The sequence below is a fragment of the Sceloporus occidentalis genome, unplaced genomic scaffold, assembly GCF_023333645.1.
Source record: "Sceloporus occidentalis isolate IW3139 unplaced genomic scaffold, rSceOcc1.0.p SCAF_324, whole genome shotgun sequence".
NCBI lineage: Eukaryota > Metazoa > Chordata > Lepidosauria > Squamata > Phrynosomatidae > Sceloporus > Sceloporus occidentalis.
Window position 1 is genome coordinate 98,832 of NW_028317304.1, and position 19,479 is coordinate 118,310.

Sequence of the window (19,479 nt, forward strand, 5' to 3'; positions counted from 1 at the left end):
CCCGGTTTTACTTGTGCTCTGTGTGGAATTTCCCCCTTTTAGATCACATTAAGGGATTGACCTTAATGTTGTATTTTATTTTTTTGGGGATGTCTATGTAAAAATAATATTCATCCAATATAATTTTTCAGCATATATTATAAATTTCCATTTTTCACAGAGCGCATATTCATGTAACACCACAGTAGTGCCAGGCAGCATAGAGTCCGGGTGAATATAGATATTTAACTTATATTGTGAGTATTCACATAGCCCCACAATTAAGCCAGTCAGCATAAATATAGATATTAGCAAAATTTTTTAGAGTTGTCAGGAGAAAAAAAAATAAAAAAAAAATAAATAAATATATAAATTCAACTTATCTGAAAAAAATGTCTTGATATTCAATTCGTAGAGATTGAATCAATTTATTCAGTTCCAATCTCTTCAGGAATTTTAGGCAAGTATACCATTTTATCTTGTGTCTGATACTGTTGTAGAAGACTTCGTCAATTATCCAGTGTCTAATATTCGTGTGTTCATGTATGCCGCCACTTCAGAACAATAACGTTGATCTCTGTTGCTAGGCAGACTAGCCGCAATTATATACGCGGCAATTCAAATAGGATAACAGCCGAAGTAGACGGTCAGAACCGCCTCCGTTTGCGGTATTCGCTCCCGGGACAGCTCAGTCAGACCTCCGCTCGACCGCCCCTCTCCGATCACCGCCTCTCCCCAGACCACCTCGAGCCAGCGACGGTTAGTCGCCAGGCATTTTTGCACCCTAGATTCTACACGTTAGCGTGTTACGTCATCGCTCCACCCCCCCCCCCCGGGTTAACACGCACACCTTGTAATAAAACCAGCTGTAACAGAGCTTGCCATTTACTTACCAATGAAACCCAGGATCTCCTCCCATTACTCCGTCCTACGCGGTAAGTGCCGGCACATCCCTAAATCTATGCCACGTGTGTCACCCACCCACAGAACGCAGGAAAGACGGCCAAGAACCTTTCGTATAAAGTGCTTTCAATGTTTATTTCTGTTCTGCTGCCAAGCCGGCTCAGCGCCTCATTACGTATTTTATAACAACCACGGCAAAGAGAGAAAGAGCGACAAGACTCAGGGACCCGACAGCCACCAACACCCACAGCTCCACCTGCGCAGCCTCCCGAGTCACAGCCAGAGCCTGGCCTCGGTCTCCTCCAATCACCAGCAGGGGCCCCAGGGTGGCCAGGTCATGGTCTAGCTCCGTACGAGGTTCTGTGTGGAAAGGAGAGACATGGGCAAGTTCCTGAATGGGTAGTATTGATATGCAACAAGACAGATGGAAAGCTTGAGAGGGAGCCCAAGAATTGCTTTGACATAAAAATCACCAACCATTAAGACCTTAAAAGCTTTTACATAAGGGACCAGCTGGATTCTTACTCAACGTTAAGTAACCAGAATTTAATAAGCCAAACACCCATCAAGTCCGATCCACAATCTCACTTTTTATGGGTCCTGTGAATAGCATTGGTTATAAAGAACCAGCAGCTAGAACACAGATGTCCCTGACCCGGAAGGACAGATAATCCAAACCATGTTGGTGTCTGAGCAGGATATCTACATTAAATAAAGGCTTGGGAAGAATTCATTGGACACCATTATCCAGGATGCACTCATGACAAATCCCCTCACATTCAGAGAGGATATGAGTTACATGGAGTAGCTGATGGGGTTGTGGTACAGAATCTGTACTCACCAGATGCAGCCTCCCTTTTCCAAGGTCTCCCATGTCTCAATTGAGATCCAAATCCCCCAGGTGGTGCACCAGGGGTACAGGTACGGGTATTACAGCATCCGCAGATATCATTGGAGCCTTCAATAGCCGACCAGCTGAGGAGACAACATGGGAGTCATTAATCCACCAAGACCAGAATCTTAAGGAAGAGTCTGAACAGAAAATGGACAAGCGACAAGTCAATGGAAGACTGGCATGTCACCAGTGAAGCCCTCTTACAGGTGCTCTACTTGACCAGTCATGGTGATTTGAGTCATACAAGTTGTGAACATGACACTAGTGCAGCATAACATAACAGCGTGTTGTCACATGGGACACCCTGTGTTTAGGAGCAGCTTATCAGACTTAACCCCATCCCTGTTCATGTTTTCATATCCACCATCTACCTTTAGAAACTTTATTTTGACTCACACCCCCACCCCATGAAGCCAAACTAAACAGCACTTTGTGCAATAGAATAATCAGCATTACCGCACTCACCTGTTGGTGGATTTGCTGTAGGAACAGGCCTTGTTTAGTGGATCTGGGACCTGGTTTTCTGCAGCAGCTCTCAGGTTACAGGTGATGTAGATCTAGATCCGGAAGAAGGGTATTAGAAACACCTAAAGGAGGTATAGACCCAGGAGATCAAACTGCCAGAGATACTCACCACAGAGGAATCAGTCCCAGTAAACCTGAACGCATCCACCATGAACTGCAGCGTGTCTGGACGGGGTCTCGGGGATCTGAAGGCAGAGGACGAATCCTCCTGTTCGCCATCCAACAAACACCTGCCAAGCAGAACTGGGTTACATGGATTTACCTGCAGCCATAGAAACACCTGGGCATGTAGTGTGACCTACCCATAGTAACCAATGATGTCATAACGGGGACCGGAGGAGCCATCAGGGGATAACGTGGCCACACAGCTGTCCACGAAGATCTTCATAGGCACGTGGTTCCCAACAGCGACAGAAGCCTGAATGTGGAATACTTCACCCAGCTTGAAGACTGTAGAGGTTCTTGGGGCTGACCAGTTCTCTGAGAATACAGAGACCAGAGGGGTTAGTGGGATCTCAGCTACACCCCCTAATCCAGACTAAGCACCCCAATTACCATTCATCAGCTGCAAGGAGAAGGACAGACGTTCCTCTGCAGATATGGTGGCACTGAAGGGCTTCCATGTTGGTTTGATGGGGTTGCTGCTCACGTTGCTATGTCTGCAGAGGTGACAGATATGTAGACAAGCAGTGTTTGCATTTCCCTCTTGCAGGCTTCAGATAAGATCTTAAAAACCCATTTACCTGGAGTAGTAGCATTGGATGGGAACCACAGCAGAGTTGGTCCTGGTGATGGGAGAGTTCCCAGAGGATGTTGGGCTGTAGGTCAGGTTTGTGCTGTAGATCAAGAATTCAGGTGTCATCTGTGGGGATTAGAGACCATTAGAGAGCTATTCTTGTGATATCACCACTGGAATGTTCCAGCAGACTGCTCCCTTTGTACAAGAACTCTGCTTTATACACAACTCCCAAACAACTTAAGCTTTAGGGCACCCCGTTCAGAACATAAGAAAATCCAAGCACAAGAAGGGGAGTCATTACTCCATAAAATGGGGCAAGCCTATTCCAAATGTGTATATATATTTTTAAATGTATACATGTACAGTTACTGCTAAGACAATCATGCTAAAGACACAAACCCATTTTAGAAACATAGTACAACATCTCATTGCCAAACCATATCAGTGCATCATGATTGCACAAGCATGCGAGCAATGCGGTCAACCTGGGTCCATAAGAAGGCATTTATGAATTCCTCTTGGCAGACCTGCGCTGGGCAGACTTAAACGCTACATTATTCTAGTAGAATAGGACACAAGCAGTTAGTGAAGCTTCAGCCCCAGCACAGACCACCACAACACTAAGAAGTCAGAACAGTCACTTATGGGAAACCCAGCTTGCTCAGATTACAACAGGGGCCCCAACAGAGCGTTTGCCTAAAGGGATTTAGGAATGCAATGAAGAGCCATTTCGTGCCTCCATAGCATTGTTGACCAGGACAACACCGAGCAGATGGATGCATGGAGGCATCTAGGAGCTCGATGTGCATGCAGCAGATGAATTGGTGAGGCTAGGAAGTGAACCACCGGCCACAGATTCTCCACAAATCCAAGGAAGACACTGGGGGTTATAGCAAGAGATAGAAACATGGGTGAAGTCATACGGTCTTTAAATAACTGAGGAAGCCAATAAGAACAACAAATACCAGTGACTGTTCAGAAACACAGCTTTAATATTTATATCCAATCAGCAGCCTCCTCACCCCATATCACACCCTCTGTATAGACTTCCTCCACTTAAGTTACCCAGACCCCAAAGGCCTCCTCTCCCACCCTCACCTGTAAACCACCACCCCAGCCTCACCTGTAAGGTGTTGCCGCACTCCTGCAGCCCATACTGGAAGATCACTGTAGTCCCTGTGCCCTCAGAGCTGGGTTTACACAGTCTGGGTCCGAGGCTCAGATCAGAGGCTTTCACCAGCCTCCCATTTCTATACAGATCCCTGTTCACAGACACCTCCATCCTGTCCTCCATACACCGCACGCTGATAGGATGCTCTCCAGAGGCCTGCAGCTGCCTGGGCTGACCAGCCACTCCACCATGCCACCTACTGGACCCCCAACCAGACCATGGCTGAGATCCACTCCTCCAATGGTCCCACTGACGCCGGTTCCTGGCCAGGACCTGCTGACTGGAGACAGCAAACACCAGCCCAAAGAGCAGGGCCACCAGGACCAGCCAACTCAGTCTAACCCACTGCCCCATTCTGCCCACAAGACAATGAGGGAGAGCACAGAACAGGCCTGTATATACCCCTCCCAGCACCTGGGGCAGATAATCACAATCACCTGCCTCTTCCCCACCTGGGGCAGATAATTATGCTCCAGGGTAATTGTCTGGCCATTTAACCCACGCTCTGGATTTGCAGAGGTTATAGTTTGCCGGTGTAACTAAGTAGAAATACAGCCGGGATCCTAAAACAAAAGGGGCTGCTGTACAGAGATCAGGGCATCATGGGGATGGCGGATCAACGAAAGAGGGTCCGGTGACACCAGAGCGAAACACATTGCGCTGATTCACAAAGGGTTCATTTCATGTTAATTAGGGCCGAGCTGGACAGCCCTGCTCTGTAAACAAAGCTTTCTCAGGCCTGAGGTTTCACACCTGCTGGGGGCTTTCATGATCTCCTTACATGAACTCTGGTGGACCGTACCTGGGATATGATCTGACCCTAAGACTCCCCAAATATTAACCCTTTAATAGCTTATTCTATTATAGTTACTGACGAATGGTGGCAGCCATATGGTGCCTAGGAGGGTCCTTATGAATCCGTGCTGACATACAGTATGGACTTTAAATGGAAAGGATGGCGGGAAACATGGGCAGGGGCAGCAGAAAATATCGCAGCTCATCCACTACTTTTTACTTATTAAATTACATTTGGATGCACATTCCGACCGTCTTGAACTCCTTTTCTGTGTTTGAATGTACTGCTTCTGCTAGGAGTCTAATCTATGTATGTACTACCCTTTCTGTGAAGTAAAAAAAACAAAAACATGAGAGATGGTTGGTTTTTAGCCAACCAAGCCGCAGAAGTAGACACTGGGCTCATCTCTTGTTAAAGGGACACTCTTGTACCGTATGTCTATTCCATGCATGTTTAATACTCTCACTGTGTTACCCTCTACCACTTCTGCTGGGAGGCCGGTCCACTTATCTACTACCTACTAAGCTCAGCAAGAATCATTTTGCTGCAGTGTTTGTAAGCCTTTGCTGTCTTAAAACTGATTCCGATACAGTAAATGTTTCACTTTTATAGACCCTTCATCATCAAAAATTAAATAAAAATGAAAAATAGAGGTTACATTTTTGGGGGGAAAAAAGAATTTGGCGACAAAAAGTAATTGGGGATTTAATCTAATCCACATATTTGAAAGAATTATATATTATATTTTACCAATTATTTTTTTTTACCCAACCTGATTATTTTATGTGATAACTTTTACAAAATGTATTTATTCAGATAAAATACTTTATTTTAAAATGCATTATTTAATAAGATTAATCAGATGGTGCGGATTTTTTTTAATTATGCCCCCAACTATGGGAAATACAAATAATGCAAAAAACAAATGCTTTTTAAAAGTTAATTAACCTCTCGATGACCCTGGGGACAAAATGTAGAGTGCTACACAATATGTTGGTGCTCAATAATTCAATAAATAATATGTAATATTATTTATTTATTTCTATTTATAATGTAGTTTTAAAATGTAATGTAAATGGGTAAAAAAACACCGGTCGCTACCATTTCATTTTTGTAATTTTTACAGATGAGTTCATTTCATTTCCTTCAAAGCCAATCCATTAATCGCGTGGAATTAAAGCCATCGGCCGTTTTTTTCTTGGGTTCTAAAGTTTTTTCACAGCCAGAGGGCTTCCTGATGTCGTAACTTCTTGTACGGCTCATCGGTATCAGCCCTGATCGGAATAAGGTAAGAAATGATTGTAAATACACGTTCACATTAGGTGTCCGTGAAACCCGAGTGACGGGAACATGTATTGTAATCATGCAGCAGACTGCACATACACGTGTTAAATAATGTGATAAATGTATGATTGCAGAAGAAGTCAGCTATGGAAGTGTCTTGGAATGTGACCATGAGTCCAGTATGTAACTCATTCATTCACTCACTCATTCATTCATTCATTCATTCATTATTCAGTAGTGTTTAACATGTGCTGGCTTTGTGCAGAATGTTTTTATCTTCAATAAATTTTTTATCAATTTTATATTTTTTGTTAGAAAATGTTTAAAAAACTATAAAAAAAAAAATAAAAAAATAGAAAAGTGTGGCATTTTTACATCTATTACGTACACTCACACCCGCATACATTTACGCTTAAGGAAGCTTATGGCCTTATGTGAACATTTATTACATATACAACAGAAATGATTCATTGTTAATATTTGCAATTAGGAGGTAGGAAAAACATAACGTGCTAATCAGATGTCAGATAATTTCAAAAATTATGTCTATAGGGATCTAAAGAAATAGCCCCTGGGGTAATTAATAAAAGATATAAATATGTCATTTTTTTTTACGTATCTTGTCCTTGAGGTAACCTGTAAAAAAAATAAAAATAAAAAAAAAACATTACAATGTCTTATTTCTTTTAAATGATTCAATATTTTAAAAAGTTTAACCAATTGAGCATATATTAAATCTCGATTGAAAAAGAAAAAAAAAACAGGTTACTGTGTCCATGGGATGAATCCCTCACATTTGTAAAGTAATAGTGAAGAACCAGATCTTAAAGCCTTTGGGTTCATGTGTAAATATAGCCAAAAATATAGTAAAATTCCTTTTTTGGGGTTTTTTCTTGCTTCTCTAGGGAATGTGTGGGAGAAATTGGACGATAGTCACTGAACTTCTGCTATTAGGATTTGGGAACCTTCATAGCTTCAAGATTCTGTTTTTTCTCTTGTTTCTGTTGGTCTACGTCGTGTCGTTGGCAGGGAATAGCCTGGTTATCTGCTTGGTGGAGCGCAACCAAAGTCTTCATTCCCCCGTGTATTTTTTTCTCACCCAAATGTCATTGTCCGAAATACTATTCACCACCAACATTATGCCCAACATGATACGTCTCATAATGGAAGGTTCTGTCTCTTGGCAGTTCCAACCGTGGCCCAGTGCTTGGTCCTGGCCGCCATGCCATTCGATCGATATGTTGCCATTTGTAATCCGCTGAACTATGCGACTATAATGACCTTCAAGCTTCAGCTTCAGGTTGTCATCATCTCCTGGTTGTTGGGCTTTTCCTTGACTTATATCGCATTCTTTTTCCTGACCAAGTTGGAATTCTGTGGTTCCAATGTCTGTGGTTCCTTTCACCCCTTAACGTGGGTTTATGAAGCCCCGTCGAGGGCTCACTAAAGCTCACTGGGCATCTTTTTTTCTATGTAAATTAAGCTCTGTGCTAAATATTCAGGAACGTTATGGCCGTCACATCGCTCTAAATGCATTAATATATAATACAGAATTAGGGCTGCAACAACTAATCGATAAAATTCATAATAATTGATTTTATCGAATATAAGATGAGGGTTTTTCAGAGCAAATGCTCCAAAATATACTTATCGTTTTATAATCCGACCTCATATTAGTCTGATTATAAGACTAAGATCCAGATCCTCCGCAGCGCTGCAGGGAACCCGGATCCTCCTCTCTGGCTGCCGGTGAACGTCTGTGCGATGCAGACATCCTCCGCTGCTGCCCGGGGCTTCTATGACGGAGCACTGGCGTGGCGTGAACTTCCGGTGTTCCACCATAGAAGCCCCGGCATACCCCAGAGTGGCATATCAGGGGGCGGGGGCATGTGGCATATTTGGGGGTATAAGGCATTTCAGGGGCACAGTGGCATATAGCGGTATAAGGCATATCAGGGAGGCAGAGTGGCAAGCCTGGTTTTTTTAATTCTGCTGTTTGTTTTTAACACCCAGTTTGTTCATTAAATATTTCCAATAAACGAATAATTTTATTAAATAATGTTATCTAAAAAATAATCGGCCAACTATTCGATTATGAAAATAATCATTAGTTGCAGCCTTATACAGAATCCAACAATCTGCCGGAGGATCAGCCCCGTTCCCCCCATCTAGTCTGTCTCTTTCTCCTGCTCTAAAGACTGAAACCTGCGATATTTTTTCTCTGATTTTCATGCCTAATAAACACTGAGTTAAATGAACCATTGAACATGTATCCATTAAAACACTTTCCACAGTGTTTTGTTGCACCCACTGGTGTCCTCCCACCGGCACAGTGAACAAGGTCGGTAATGCACCCCACTCCCCGCCATTTTTCTTCCCGTCCCCATACAATGTTAAAGAATTTGGGGTTATCTCCGGCCACAACATCAGCGGACCCGCCCACCAATGTTAGGAGGCCCGCCCACCTAAATTAGTCCCCCCCGAAGAGCGACGGAGTGCATAGATAATGGCTTACTCCCATCACCCTAGCCATCCCAAAGAGACATCATGGTCTATGCCCATTCCTGCCCCGGGTATCAGGCTGCTCTTCTGTCCGACTTTCTTCCTTTCAGGGCTTTCCTATCCCATGTATGTTTAGATACAATAAACTAGTCCTTGGGGGCCGCAAACGGGCCGCTGTGTTAGGATATCCCAGCTGGAGCGCAGAAGTGTCAGGATACACAGAATTCATGTTTGTGGCCCCTGAGGACAGGACCGCGTGCAGCGCTGTACTGAATATAGCTATTTCACGATTTATTTACACAATTTAATGTATAAAGCGGTTTCTTGCGGTTTCTATACACAATTTATGACCTAGTAGGATTTGGTAACGAGTCTTAACATTTTTACTCCAATCTCAGGCTAACGGGCAGACATCTTCCCTAATTGAACCAAGTGTAGAAACATCAAATACCCGGTCAGAGGCATTACTTTCAGAGGTTGGCAACCAGTGATCCCAACGGGTCCCTGATCTGCCATAAGAAGAAAAACTGTCCTATAATGGAGTTTGAGGGCCACGTCTAAAGTGATGAAAGCGTAACTTTACTGAGAGGGTGGTAGGTAAGTGGAGCTGCCTCCCAACAGAAGTGGTAGAGGGTAATACAGTGAAGGGATTAAAACACTCATGGAATAGACATCCGGCTCCTGAATCTAAGACGAGACCAACGACTGATTAAGGTTTGAGTCTTTACAGCAGGAGAAACGGGCGACTAGACGAGGGGGAGCGGGGGTTCTCTGCCACCAAATGCTAGGTTCTGGTACCGAAGCCATGACTTCCAAGCAGAAAGGCTGATCATTTTAGTACATATTATTACGGGGTAAGGGTGATTTAACCACCACTCTCAAAACACTCAGCCATAGCTGACTTTACAATGGAAAGACTAAGTGCAGAATATGATGGCGCTATATAAATGAATAAATAATAATAAAAAAGAAGAATGGCAAAGCGGGAGTGGAGAAGAGTAACTCTTGCTGGACAAAATAGCATCCTGGGTCCTGCTCCAACAACGCTCAGCAAACCACCAGCCAGGCTGAAGAAAAAGAAAGGAAGGGGTTAAATGTTGGGGGTTATCGGCCCTGTGTGAGGTTATCTGCAGGTGAGAGCAATAAGCATGTGATTATCTGCCCCAGGTGGTGGGAGGGGTATATACAGGCCTCTTCTGTGCTCTCCCTCATTGTCTTGTGGGCAGAATGGGGCAGTGGGTTAGACTGAGTTGCCTGGTTCTGGTGGCCCTGCTCTTTGGGCCGGTGTTTGCTGTCTCCGGTCAGCAGGTCCTGGTCAGGAACCGGCGTCAGTGGGACTGGTGGACACACAGGCCTCAGCCTCAGCCTCGGTCTGGTTGGGGGTCCAGTAGGTGGCATGGTGCGGTGGTCGGTCAGCCCAGGCAGCTGCAGGCCTCTGGAGAGCATCCTATCAGCGTGCGGTGTATGGAGGACAGGATGGAGGTGTCTGTGAACAGGGATCTGTATAGAAATGGCAGGCTGGTGAAAGCCTCTGATCTGAGCCTCGGACCCAGACTGTGTAAACCCAGCTCCGAGGGCACAGGGACTACAGTGATCTTCCAGTATGGGCTGCAGGAGTGCGGCAACACCTTACAGGTGAGGCTTGGGTGGTGGCGGCTTGCTGGGGGGGCGGTGGTGGCTTACAGGTGAGGCTGGGGCGGTGGCGGCGGCTTACAGGTGAGGCTTGGGCGGTGGCGGCTTACAGGTGAGGCTGGGGGGGGCGGTGGCGGCTTACAGGTGAGGCTGGGGTGGTGGCTTACAGGTATGGGGTAGGTTGGTGAGAATGATGGGGCTGAAATATTGTGTAAAGCCTCGAAGATGTCTTGGTATAGACAAGCTAAATCCAGTAAAGTAAGCCTAGAATAGATATTAAGATCATCAAGCGCTTGAGCCAAGCAGGTTCTTCCGTTAAACATTAAGTGGCTGCTTTTAGCCCTCTTTAATCTGAAGGGTTCTGTTTATCCCTAGAATTTATTTAATTGGCAATTAATGATTATTGGAGTATTTTTATGCTTAACCTTTCACAAGCTGTGGAAGGGTGATCATAATGCCCCAATATCAAGACTTCTACTTCAATTTGTTTTTGGAACAGGAATTTTAACCACCCCCCCCCCCCGGAGCATTTTATATCCTCCATCCCCAAAACCGAAAAAGTGGGGACTTAAAGCAGCGGCATTTAAAAAGGACAAGCGTTGGGTCTCATTTTAATGTCTGTCAAAAGAAATGGTTAAATATTCTACGATGGGAATAACTTGTTCTGTTTAATATTTTGTTTTTAAGGGCTGTTTGCTGCGTATATTAAATGCTGCTCAAGGGGCTGGTGGTGTAAATTTTTATTGCTTTTGGTGGTAAGCGATATCGCGCCTATTCATCAACCCAACCCACTTGCTTTCCCTCATAGCTGAATGTGCTAGGAGTTGTAGACGGATAAGATCCTACACCAAGCACTGGGTTTATATCATGTACCTGTCATGGCTGGTCTGGCCGTATTAAATGTCCTCAGGAGGCTGTGTTTATATGTCTGGTGTTTTTGTTGTCTGCAGATGACCCCTGAGTTTCTGGTCTATAGCACAAACCTGACCTACAGCCCAGCTCCATCTGGGAACTCTCCCATCATCAGGACCAGCTCTGCTGTGGTGCCAATCCAGTGCTACTACCCCAGGTAAGTGGCTTTCTGAAGTCTTCAAGAGGGGGAAACTGGGGCATTGCTGGTCTTCATATGTATGTCATGTCCGCAGACATGGGAATGTGAGCAGCAAAGCCATCAAGCCAACATGGATGCCTTTCAGCTCCACCGTATCTGCAGAGGAACGCCTGTCCTTCTCCTTGCAGCTGATGAATGGTAATTGGGGTGGTTAGTCTGCATTAGGGGGTGTAACTGAGACCCCACTAACCCCTCTGGTCTCTGAATTCTTTACAGACAACTGGTTGGCCCCAAGAACCTCTACAGTCTTCAAGCTGGGTGAAGTATTCCACATTCAGGCTTCTGTTGCTGTTGGGAACCACGTGCCTATGAGGATCTTCGTGGACAGCTGTGTGGCCACGTTATCCCCTGACGGCTCCTCCGGTCCCCGTTATGACATCATTGATTTCTATGGGTAGGACACACTACATGCCCAGGTGTTTCTATGGCTGCAGGTAAATCCATGTAACCCGGTTCTGCTTGGCAGGTGTTTGTTGGATGGTAGAGAGGAGGATTCATCCTCTGCCTTCAGATCCCCGAGACCCCGTCCAGACACGCTGCAGTTCATGGTGGATGCTTTCAGGTTTACTGGGACTGATTCCTCTGTGGTGAGTATCTCTGGCAGTTTGATCTCCTGGGTCTATACCTCCTTTAGGTGTCTCTAATGTCCTTCTTCTGGATCTAGATCTACATCACCTGTAACCTGAGAGCTGCTGCAGAAAACCAGGTCCCAGATCCACTAAACAAGGCCTGTTCCTACAGCAAATCCACCAACAGGTGAGTGTGGTAATGCTGCTTGGCCTAGAATATGGATGCCATTTAAGAAAAAAAAAAGGTCCTGACTATACACATGCCTCCACATCTAATTACCCTGAGTATCGGGGCGCATAATTTGATAACCCAGCTCTTGATCTACTGTCCAGTTGGTACCAAAGTGTAATTTTGAAACTTCCATGGGTCAAACTGGTTAATTAAAACTCTTATAGATTGCATCTGAGTGATGCTCAGTCTGCCGGTCTTGGTTGGTTAGTGACTCCTGTGTTGTCTCCTCAGCTGGTCAGCTCTTGAAGGCTCCAATGATATCTGCAGATGCTGTGACACCGGTACCTGCACCGCTCCAGCTCCGTTCAGACGCGGGAGATCTTTGAAAAGGGAGGCTGCATCTGGTGAGTGCAGAATCTGTACTACAACCCCATCAGCTACTCCATGAAACCGCCATACTTATCCATGCAGCTTGATACTGGCCAGAGTGATCGCCTGGCTGGCTGAACACGGGCAGCTCCGTGGACATGGATGTCTGGTTAGGACAGAACACATATTGCAAGATCACCTACATTTGATGCTCAATGTCTGTTGCCAATGCTAAGTGGGCTCCGAGTGGGTGTTCGGCTTTGGCTCCTTAAACTGACAAGCAGGGATTCTGTAACCTTTGATCCCACCTGGCCATAGGAAGGGCCCAACATAAGTCCTGGGTTAGTCACGCTGTGTTCTATGGTGGGCAGTTATCGGACTGACCTACCCATGAGCCGGTCATGTTGCCAGTTGAAAAATGTACCCATGTCTCTTCATTCCACACAGAACCTCATACAGAGCAAGACCATGACCTGGCCACCCTGGGGCCCCTGCTGGTGATTGGAGGAGACCGAGGCCAGGTTCTGGCTGTGACCCGGGAGCCTGTGCAGGTGGAGCTGTGGGTGTTGGTGGCTGTCGGGTCCCTGAGTCTTGTCGCTCTTTCTCTCTTTGCTGTGGTTGTTGTTAAATACGTAATGAGGCGCTGAGCAGCAGATCAGAAATAAACATTGAAAGCACTTTGTATTTGAATGGTTCCTGGTCTTGTTTCCTGCGTTCTGTGGGTGAGTGACACGCGTGTCATAGATTTAGGCATGTGCCGACACTTACCGCATAGGACGGAGTAATGGGAGGAGATCCTGGGTTTAATGGGGAAGGAAATGGAATTTCAAAAGATTCCTGCTGGTGCTTCTGTTACAGCAAAAGCTTAAACAATGCATGCTGGGGCATGAGAGCCGATTCATTCTCTAAATGACGAATAATGTTAAGGTGATTTACTATAATATAATCAATAAATGGCTTTGATTGTCACACTTCCAGTATGAAGTGGGGAGGAAGATATAAATGAGTAAAGAGGCATATTTTTACCCTCATCCTCTACTCATTAGGAATGGTTTATTGAGCTTGCATGCCCTCATCTGTAACTCGCAACATTTAAAGCTGCAAACGCCCAACTGCCCGGGCAAATATCTGCTAAATTAGTGAATCTGCTAAGTCATATTTGGGGGGTAGAGTGGTATTTTGGGGGTATAAGGCATATCTGGGGGGCAGCATTGCATATCAGGGAGGCAGTGGCATATAGGGGGTATAGGGCATATCAGGGAGGCAGAGTGGAAAGTGTGGGGGCAGGTTGGCAAATAAAATGAGAAAAAATCAAAGTTTTTCTCGATCGTAGTTTTTATTAAATATGAGAAAATTGTTTACATGAATTATTTACGAGTGAAACTTTTTGTTCCCTATAGTCTGGTATTCAGGCTTTTTTTCCCCTAAATATTCACATTTTGGGATTTCGTCTTTTAATTGAGCAAATACGGCAGTAGCCGTTAGATTCGTGCGTTCGTTGGCCGGCAGGAGGTCTCATTGACGGCGATGGCTGTGATTGATGGGTCCAACAACCTGTGGGAGTTTTTCTCTACTTTTCACTCTGGCCAATCAGCATGTACAAGGGGCGGGGACAGGCATTAGATATAGAAGTGTGCGGACGCCATATTAATTTGTCAGGTGCGGCAGTTACAGGCTGATGGGAGTTGGTGTGCGAGACGTGACAGTTGGCACAGGCTGTTGTGAGGTGGATTGGAGAAGCTGTAGTGATTACTGGAGTGATTACAGGGGCTGCGGCAGACATTTTTCCAGCCGTTTCTGAGCGCAGTTTAGTTGATGAAGACAGTCGGCCATTTACGCTCCCGGCCAAATCTGTTATTTGTCAATTTCTTATTTTCTTTCTGTGGTCTCATCTATTATTTTTCATCCATAAATAACTATTACTGACAATAAATATTGGTGACAAAATATATAATATATAATATCGGGGAAATCCAGTCCTGCCTCACGGGTCTGAATGCATCTATCATCTACTAATGTCTGCCTACCCAGGCCCAGTGCCCTGCTGCTACTGCTGCTGCACCTCTTTTGGTCGTCCTTACTCTGGGGAACCTTTTTATTACATTTTTATAATGAAAGGAGAGTCCAGAAGGTGTCGGCGACCTCCTCCTTTGGGAAGCCCCCATTATTTGCCCCCAAACGAAAGCAGCAAAAGCCAGGTGTTGAAATTTATTGAATTATATGAATTTAGTGAAATATTTTAACCCTTTGAGTGTAATTATCCACGTATCAGATCAGCGAAATAAAAGATAATAAATACGGGTCTGATTGATGTACCCCGGGTCTAAAATGCAGCGAGTTGCCGATACGCCGTAATCATGCCGAATGTCGCTGTATAGCGATAAAGAACGTTACGTGACAACCCCTCCTGAGCGACTTATTCCTCCTCAGATAAATAACCCGGAATGTGGATTTCAGTTGATGTCCTTTGTTTGACGAACATATCTATAGCCAGAGAATCTGAGAAGGGGGTTGAAGGTTTCCCGCCTGTATTAAAGCCCGCAGCCTGTTGTTCCTCCGTGAGATGTTACGTCACATAAACATTGATAGTGATCGGGGTCCGGGACCCTCATTCCAGCTTCTTTGTCTCTGAGTTTCTTACATTTTACATGTAATAGAAGTTTTCGTGTAAAAAGATTGCTGTCTTTAATCCGGATTAAATTAATTGTGGGGTTTGGGATATAAGATTCTCCCTTCAATAAAAGTCGTGGCTACTTTTTAGAATGAAAGAGCATACATTGGAGATGTTTCTCTTTTGTGATAGCCCCGTATTCCCCGTCTCTCATTGTTACTCCTTGTTTTTTTCATGTAAAAGTAACTTTCTTTCTTCGTCTTCTTTTCTGGATGGTGGGGGGGTTCGAGGTATCAGCGTCAGACTGTGACAATTCCATATGATCCGTACTGGATCCATCGATGTCCCCCTCGTTTCTATTGTTAGACCAGGATAAATGTCGGCCGGGCAATTCTTTCCTCTATTATCCTCTGCGGTGAGTCTATCTGGCAGTGTAATATCCCGGGTCTATATCTCCTTTAGGTGTCTATAAGACTATATAATTGGTCAGCTGGAAGTTCTAGGCAGCACCCGGTTAGAGGGGCCGTCCGCCATATTTTCCATTGACTTGTGTCTTGTCCGTTTGCTGGTCTGAATCTCCCTTAAGGTTCTGGTCTCGGTGGATTAATGACTCCCGTGTTGTCTCCTCAGCCGCTCGGCTCTTGACTGAGGTAACGCCAATGCGACGCCCTCTTTACCCCCCTTCCCACAATAAATACACAAACACAAAGTAAATAATATAATGCTTTATTATAGTCAACTATGGAAAATTAAATTCCGCTGTACGCCTTCCACACCGTGACACAGATATAAATAACGTTATTCATAGTATATAATATAGCAATGCACGTGCCACACCACCCGACTTACTATGACACGTGCAAGCCTTAAAACTAACAATTGTAAACCAAATATAAAGGCTCCAAATCGTAACCCTAAATTGTAAACAACCGAACCGGCTGGCACAGGCGTAAAACCGTAAAAACGTAGAGACCACCGGCGTCCCCTGCACGGCAGCCATTGTCACGGCTAGGATTCACCAAGGCACAAGCCCAAGGAGTGTCCTGCACTTAGGCCGAGGGCCTGTGCACCACGGGTCAAACCACACCTAAGGAGGTTAACCCTTGCGCTATGCCAGCTTGATAACCAACCGCCAAGAAACAGAAAAAAGAGGGGTGGGAGGGAGGGAAAGCTTTCCTGGTCAATCGAAAAAGTGACCTAAACGGGGTGGGCTCCCATATATAGTGACCCCCACCCCTAAGCACAGTAAGGTGATGCACACCTATCAATCGTCAGCTCAGGGCCGTCAATCAACATTGCCCGCCGGCCCCCATAGCTGACTCAGCAAATTTACTGAAAACAGGAAAACGGGAGGGGGAGAGGGCTGCCTGTCGTCCCCTCAGTCATGCGCCCTTCTGGCTCCATGCTCTTGCCTGGGGCTTTCTTGAAGGCTCCAGTGATATCTGCAGATGCTGTGACACCGGTACCTGCGCCGGACCAGTTGCGGGACTTCCAGCTCCATTCAGAAGACCCTGGAGACCTTGGAAAAGAGAAGCTGGTGAGTACAGAATGTGAACTCCATTAGCCCGTTCATGAACTCTTATCCCGTGTACATGTCAGTATACGAGAGCGTAACGAGAGGAGATCCTGGGTTTATTTCTCAAGGAAGATTCTTCTATGCCGGGGCATGAGAGCCGATACATTCTCTAAATGAGTTGTAATGTTGGTGAGGTGGCTTGCTAGACCCTTCTGCCCCCCCAATATATTAAGAAACTGGCCTGTTAACCTCCAAACATCACAAACGAGGGGGGCTTTAGGTGCATTTAGGGGCTCATAGGGATATTTACACAATGTAAACCCCATTAGCAGCGGTTGGGTAAAAACAGGCATATACCCCCCTTCCTTTTGCATGCCCTCATCTCAAACTCGTCAGATTTAAAGCTGCAGACACCCGAAAGCCGTGACAAATGTCTGGTAAATGAGTGAATCTGCCGGTTGTTTTGTGTGTCGGCAGGTGCAGGAAAGCCACTGGAGTCGGGTCTGGACAGGGGAGTTAAGGGTTAACCCATCTGACCACTCTACTTTTTAGTAAATAGACAGAAATGATTATCAGAGCTCTAACCAGAAAATGCTAATTCTGATCTCCAGCAAGAAAAAAGTTTTATCACACTAACCAGCAATATATTAACCTCTTCATGACCAAGGATACTTTGCACCTGCAAACTCCTGAGGCCAGAGCCTCCGGCTGTCTTTATGAGTAATAATTGTCTCCATTCTCGATCAGTTCACCAAGCAGGGATTTCTTTTGGAATTGTACTGATGGGAATATTGTTTACTAAGAATAAATATCACTAAGACTCTCGGTATTTTAGTTCTCGTTTTATTCTAAATATTTCTCTTTATCTATCCAGCATTAACCCCAAAAAACTCCTTAAAATCCCAATTCTTCCCCGTTACCTCACTATAACCCCAAAACAATAAAAACCTTCAATTCCAAAACCTACCCACTAAGAAAACACTAAACACCAACAAACAGAAATACCGGGTGTGAAAAATACAGCAAAAAGGTTAAAATGTATTTACTGGCACTAAAGAACCGGCGACGTCTCCATTCCCTTCCTATCAGGACCCGAATAATTTTCCGCTGATCCGCAGCCTGCGCGTAATCAATACGGCTTCTTTATTGGTTTGTCTGCTTTTCCTGATATTTGTTCTCTTTGCTCATTATGATGTAAAACAAATTCTAGACATTAGTCCAAGGAAAGCACACAGACCCGGGGCAAGTTCAGAGGGTATCTGACGTTTGGCATATCTGTGTTGGGAGTTATATGTGTGCGTTATATTCATGTATATAACGCCGGCTGGTTCCGTAGCGCTGTTATTACACGTTACCTAAAAACGATTTAATATACTATTTAAAGATGGCAATTACATTAACACACGTTAAGACAGGTTGGGGTTTCATGACAGAGGATGTTTATTCATGTCATATCAGCTACTTAAATCCATCAGCATTGCTCTTATGTGTGATGTCACATCACTGCAGCCGCCTTCATGTCGATGAATCCTGAGACGGTATGACATCATCAGCGATGGTTTGACTGTATCGCCCAAAGGCCGGTCCAGACCTGCTCGGAGGGTCTTTTCTGGTGGTTGTTGTGCACCAAGAAAACAGCTTCCATTTAATAAATATCACTTTTTATTATTATTTTACATCTCTGCTTTCTTTTATATTCCTGCTTTTTGCTCATTTCCACATTAAATTGTACAAGAGTTAATTAACCAAAGAAAAGCCAACAAACCGCGTCCCGAGTTCAGAGGGGGTCTGTGACTTTCGGTATATCTCTTTTAGGGGATTAATATACGTACATTACATTTATTTATATCGCGCTAATAACTTCCTTAAAAGTAAAACACATCACACGTCATTATATATCAGACAAAGGATGTTTATTAATGTCTGATACATCGGCTCCTGCAATCCGCCAGCATCGCTCTTAAATCTTATATAGTTATATAGGCTGAAAAAAGACCTGCGTCCATCAACTTCAGCCTTTCCTATATCTCTTCATTTGTTGCTGTTGATCCAAAAGAAGGCAAAAAAAAAACCCAGTTTGGCTCTTTCCAATTTTGCACAACCAGGGGAAAAAAATCCTTCTTGACCCTAAAATGTGATGTCACATCACCGCAGCCGCCTTCATGTCGATGAATCCTGAGACGGGTATGACATCATCAGCGATGGTTTCCTCCTTTCCCCTGTTCATAAGTCCATTGGAATTTCAGAATTTTCTTGGTAAATTTAGCTGCCTTCCATACTTTGTCATAGGTATTCTTTGACAGCTCCGCCATTTCGTTGATGAGATCATCTATTCTGATTTGTGAATGTAACTTTAGGAGGTCTTTCCAGTTCATATATCCTACGAGGAAGCCGATCTGCCTGATGGCCTCACTCAGCAGATGATGGTGAATTAGGAGATTACGGGACTGGAGCACAAGGAACCGCGCCAGCTCCGAATGCTGCTCTACCAGAGTCTTAAAGATGGATTTCAGATGCACGTCGTCCGGTCGTGCCATGTTTTGCCCCTGTAGTAGTGTCTGCAGGTCCCCGCAGCCCACAATTGGCAAGCAGTAGTAGAGACAGAACATGCTTGCTGAGACAATCTCAACATCTTTAGACTGAAGCTTCAGCAGTAGAGATGCCAAGCAGGTCTTGAATGATTTGACCACTGATTCTGTGACTTT

General features: G+C 44.8%; 2 protein-coding genes across 2 annotated transcripts; one reads left to right on the forward strand and one right to left on the reverse strand.

The window, feature by feature from the left end:
* Positions 1–1,042: 1,042 nt before the first annotated feature.
* Positions 1,043–4,566, reverse strand: LOC149274550 (zona pellucida sperm-binding protein 3-like). The gene is made up of 8 exons (XM_089505334.1): positions 4,165–4,566; positions 3,046–3,164; positions 2,858–2,961; positions 2,605–2,782; positions 2,412–2,532; positions 2,243–2,334; positions 1,724–1,857; positions 1,043–1,242 (listed from the first exon to the last, which is right to left on the reverse strand). The coding sequence occupies exons 1-8, from the start codon at positions 4,564–4,566 to the stop codon at positions 1,043–1,045; spliced, it is 1,350 nt and encodes a 449-aa protein (XP_089361460.1).
* A 5,455-nt stretch (positions 4,567–10,021) lies between these two features.
* Positions 10,022–16,822, forward strand: LOC149274551 (zona pellucida sperm-binding protein 3-like). Its single transcript, XM_089505335.1, has 10 exons — positions 10,022–10,429; positions 11,377–11,495; positions 11,572–11,675; positions 11,754–11,931; positions 12,004–12,124; positions 12,202–12,293; positions 12,570–12,682; positions 13,095–13,206; positions 15,845–15,908; positions 16,688–16,822. The coding sequence occupies exons 1-10, from the start codon at positions 10,022–10,024 to the stop codon at positions 16,820–16,822; spliced, it is 1,446 nt and encodes a 481-aa protein (XP_089361461.1).
* Positions 16,823–19,479: the final 2,657 nt, after the last annotated feature.

What these genes read in the sequence shown, in the direction of transcription:
- LOC149274550 (XM_089505334.1), bottom strand. Translation starts at nt 4,566, where the DNA reads ATGGGGCAGTGGGTTAGACTGAGTTGGCTGGTCCTGGTGGCCCTGCTC. An exon ending in AGTGCGGCAACACCTTACAG is followed by an intron (nt 3,165 to 4,164) that starts GTGAGGCTGGGG and finishes TAATCCCCACAG; the next exon opens with ATGACACCTGAATTCTTGAT. An exon ending in ATCCAATGCTACTACTCCAG is followed by an intron (nt 2,962 to 3,045) that starts GTAAATGGGTTT and finishes TCACCTCTGCAG; the next exon opens with ACATAGCAACGTGAGCAGCA.
- LOC149274551 (XM_089505335.1), top strand. Translation starts at nt 10,022, where the DNA reads ATGGGGCAGTGGGTTAGACTGAGTTGCCTGGTTCTGGTGGCCCTGCTC. An exon ending in AGTGCGGCAACACCTTACAG is followed by an intron (nt 10,430 to 11,376) that starts GTGAGGCTTGGG and finishes TGTTGTCTGCAG; the next exon opens with ATGACCCCTGAGTTTCTGGT. An exon ending in TACAGCAAATCCACCAACAG is followed by an intron (nt 12,294 to 12,569) that starts GTGAGTGTGGTA and finishes TTGTCTCCTCAG; the next exon opens with CTGGTCAGCTCTTGAAGGCT.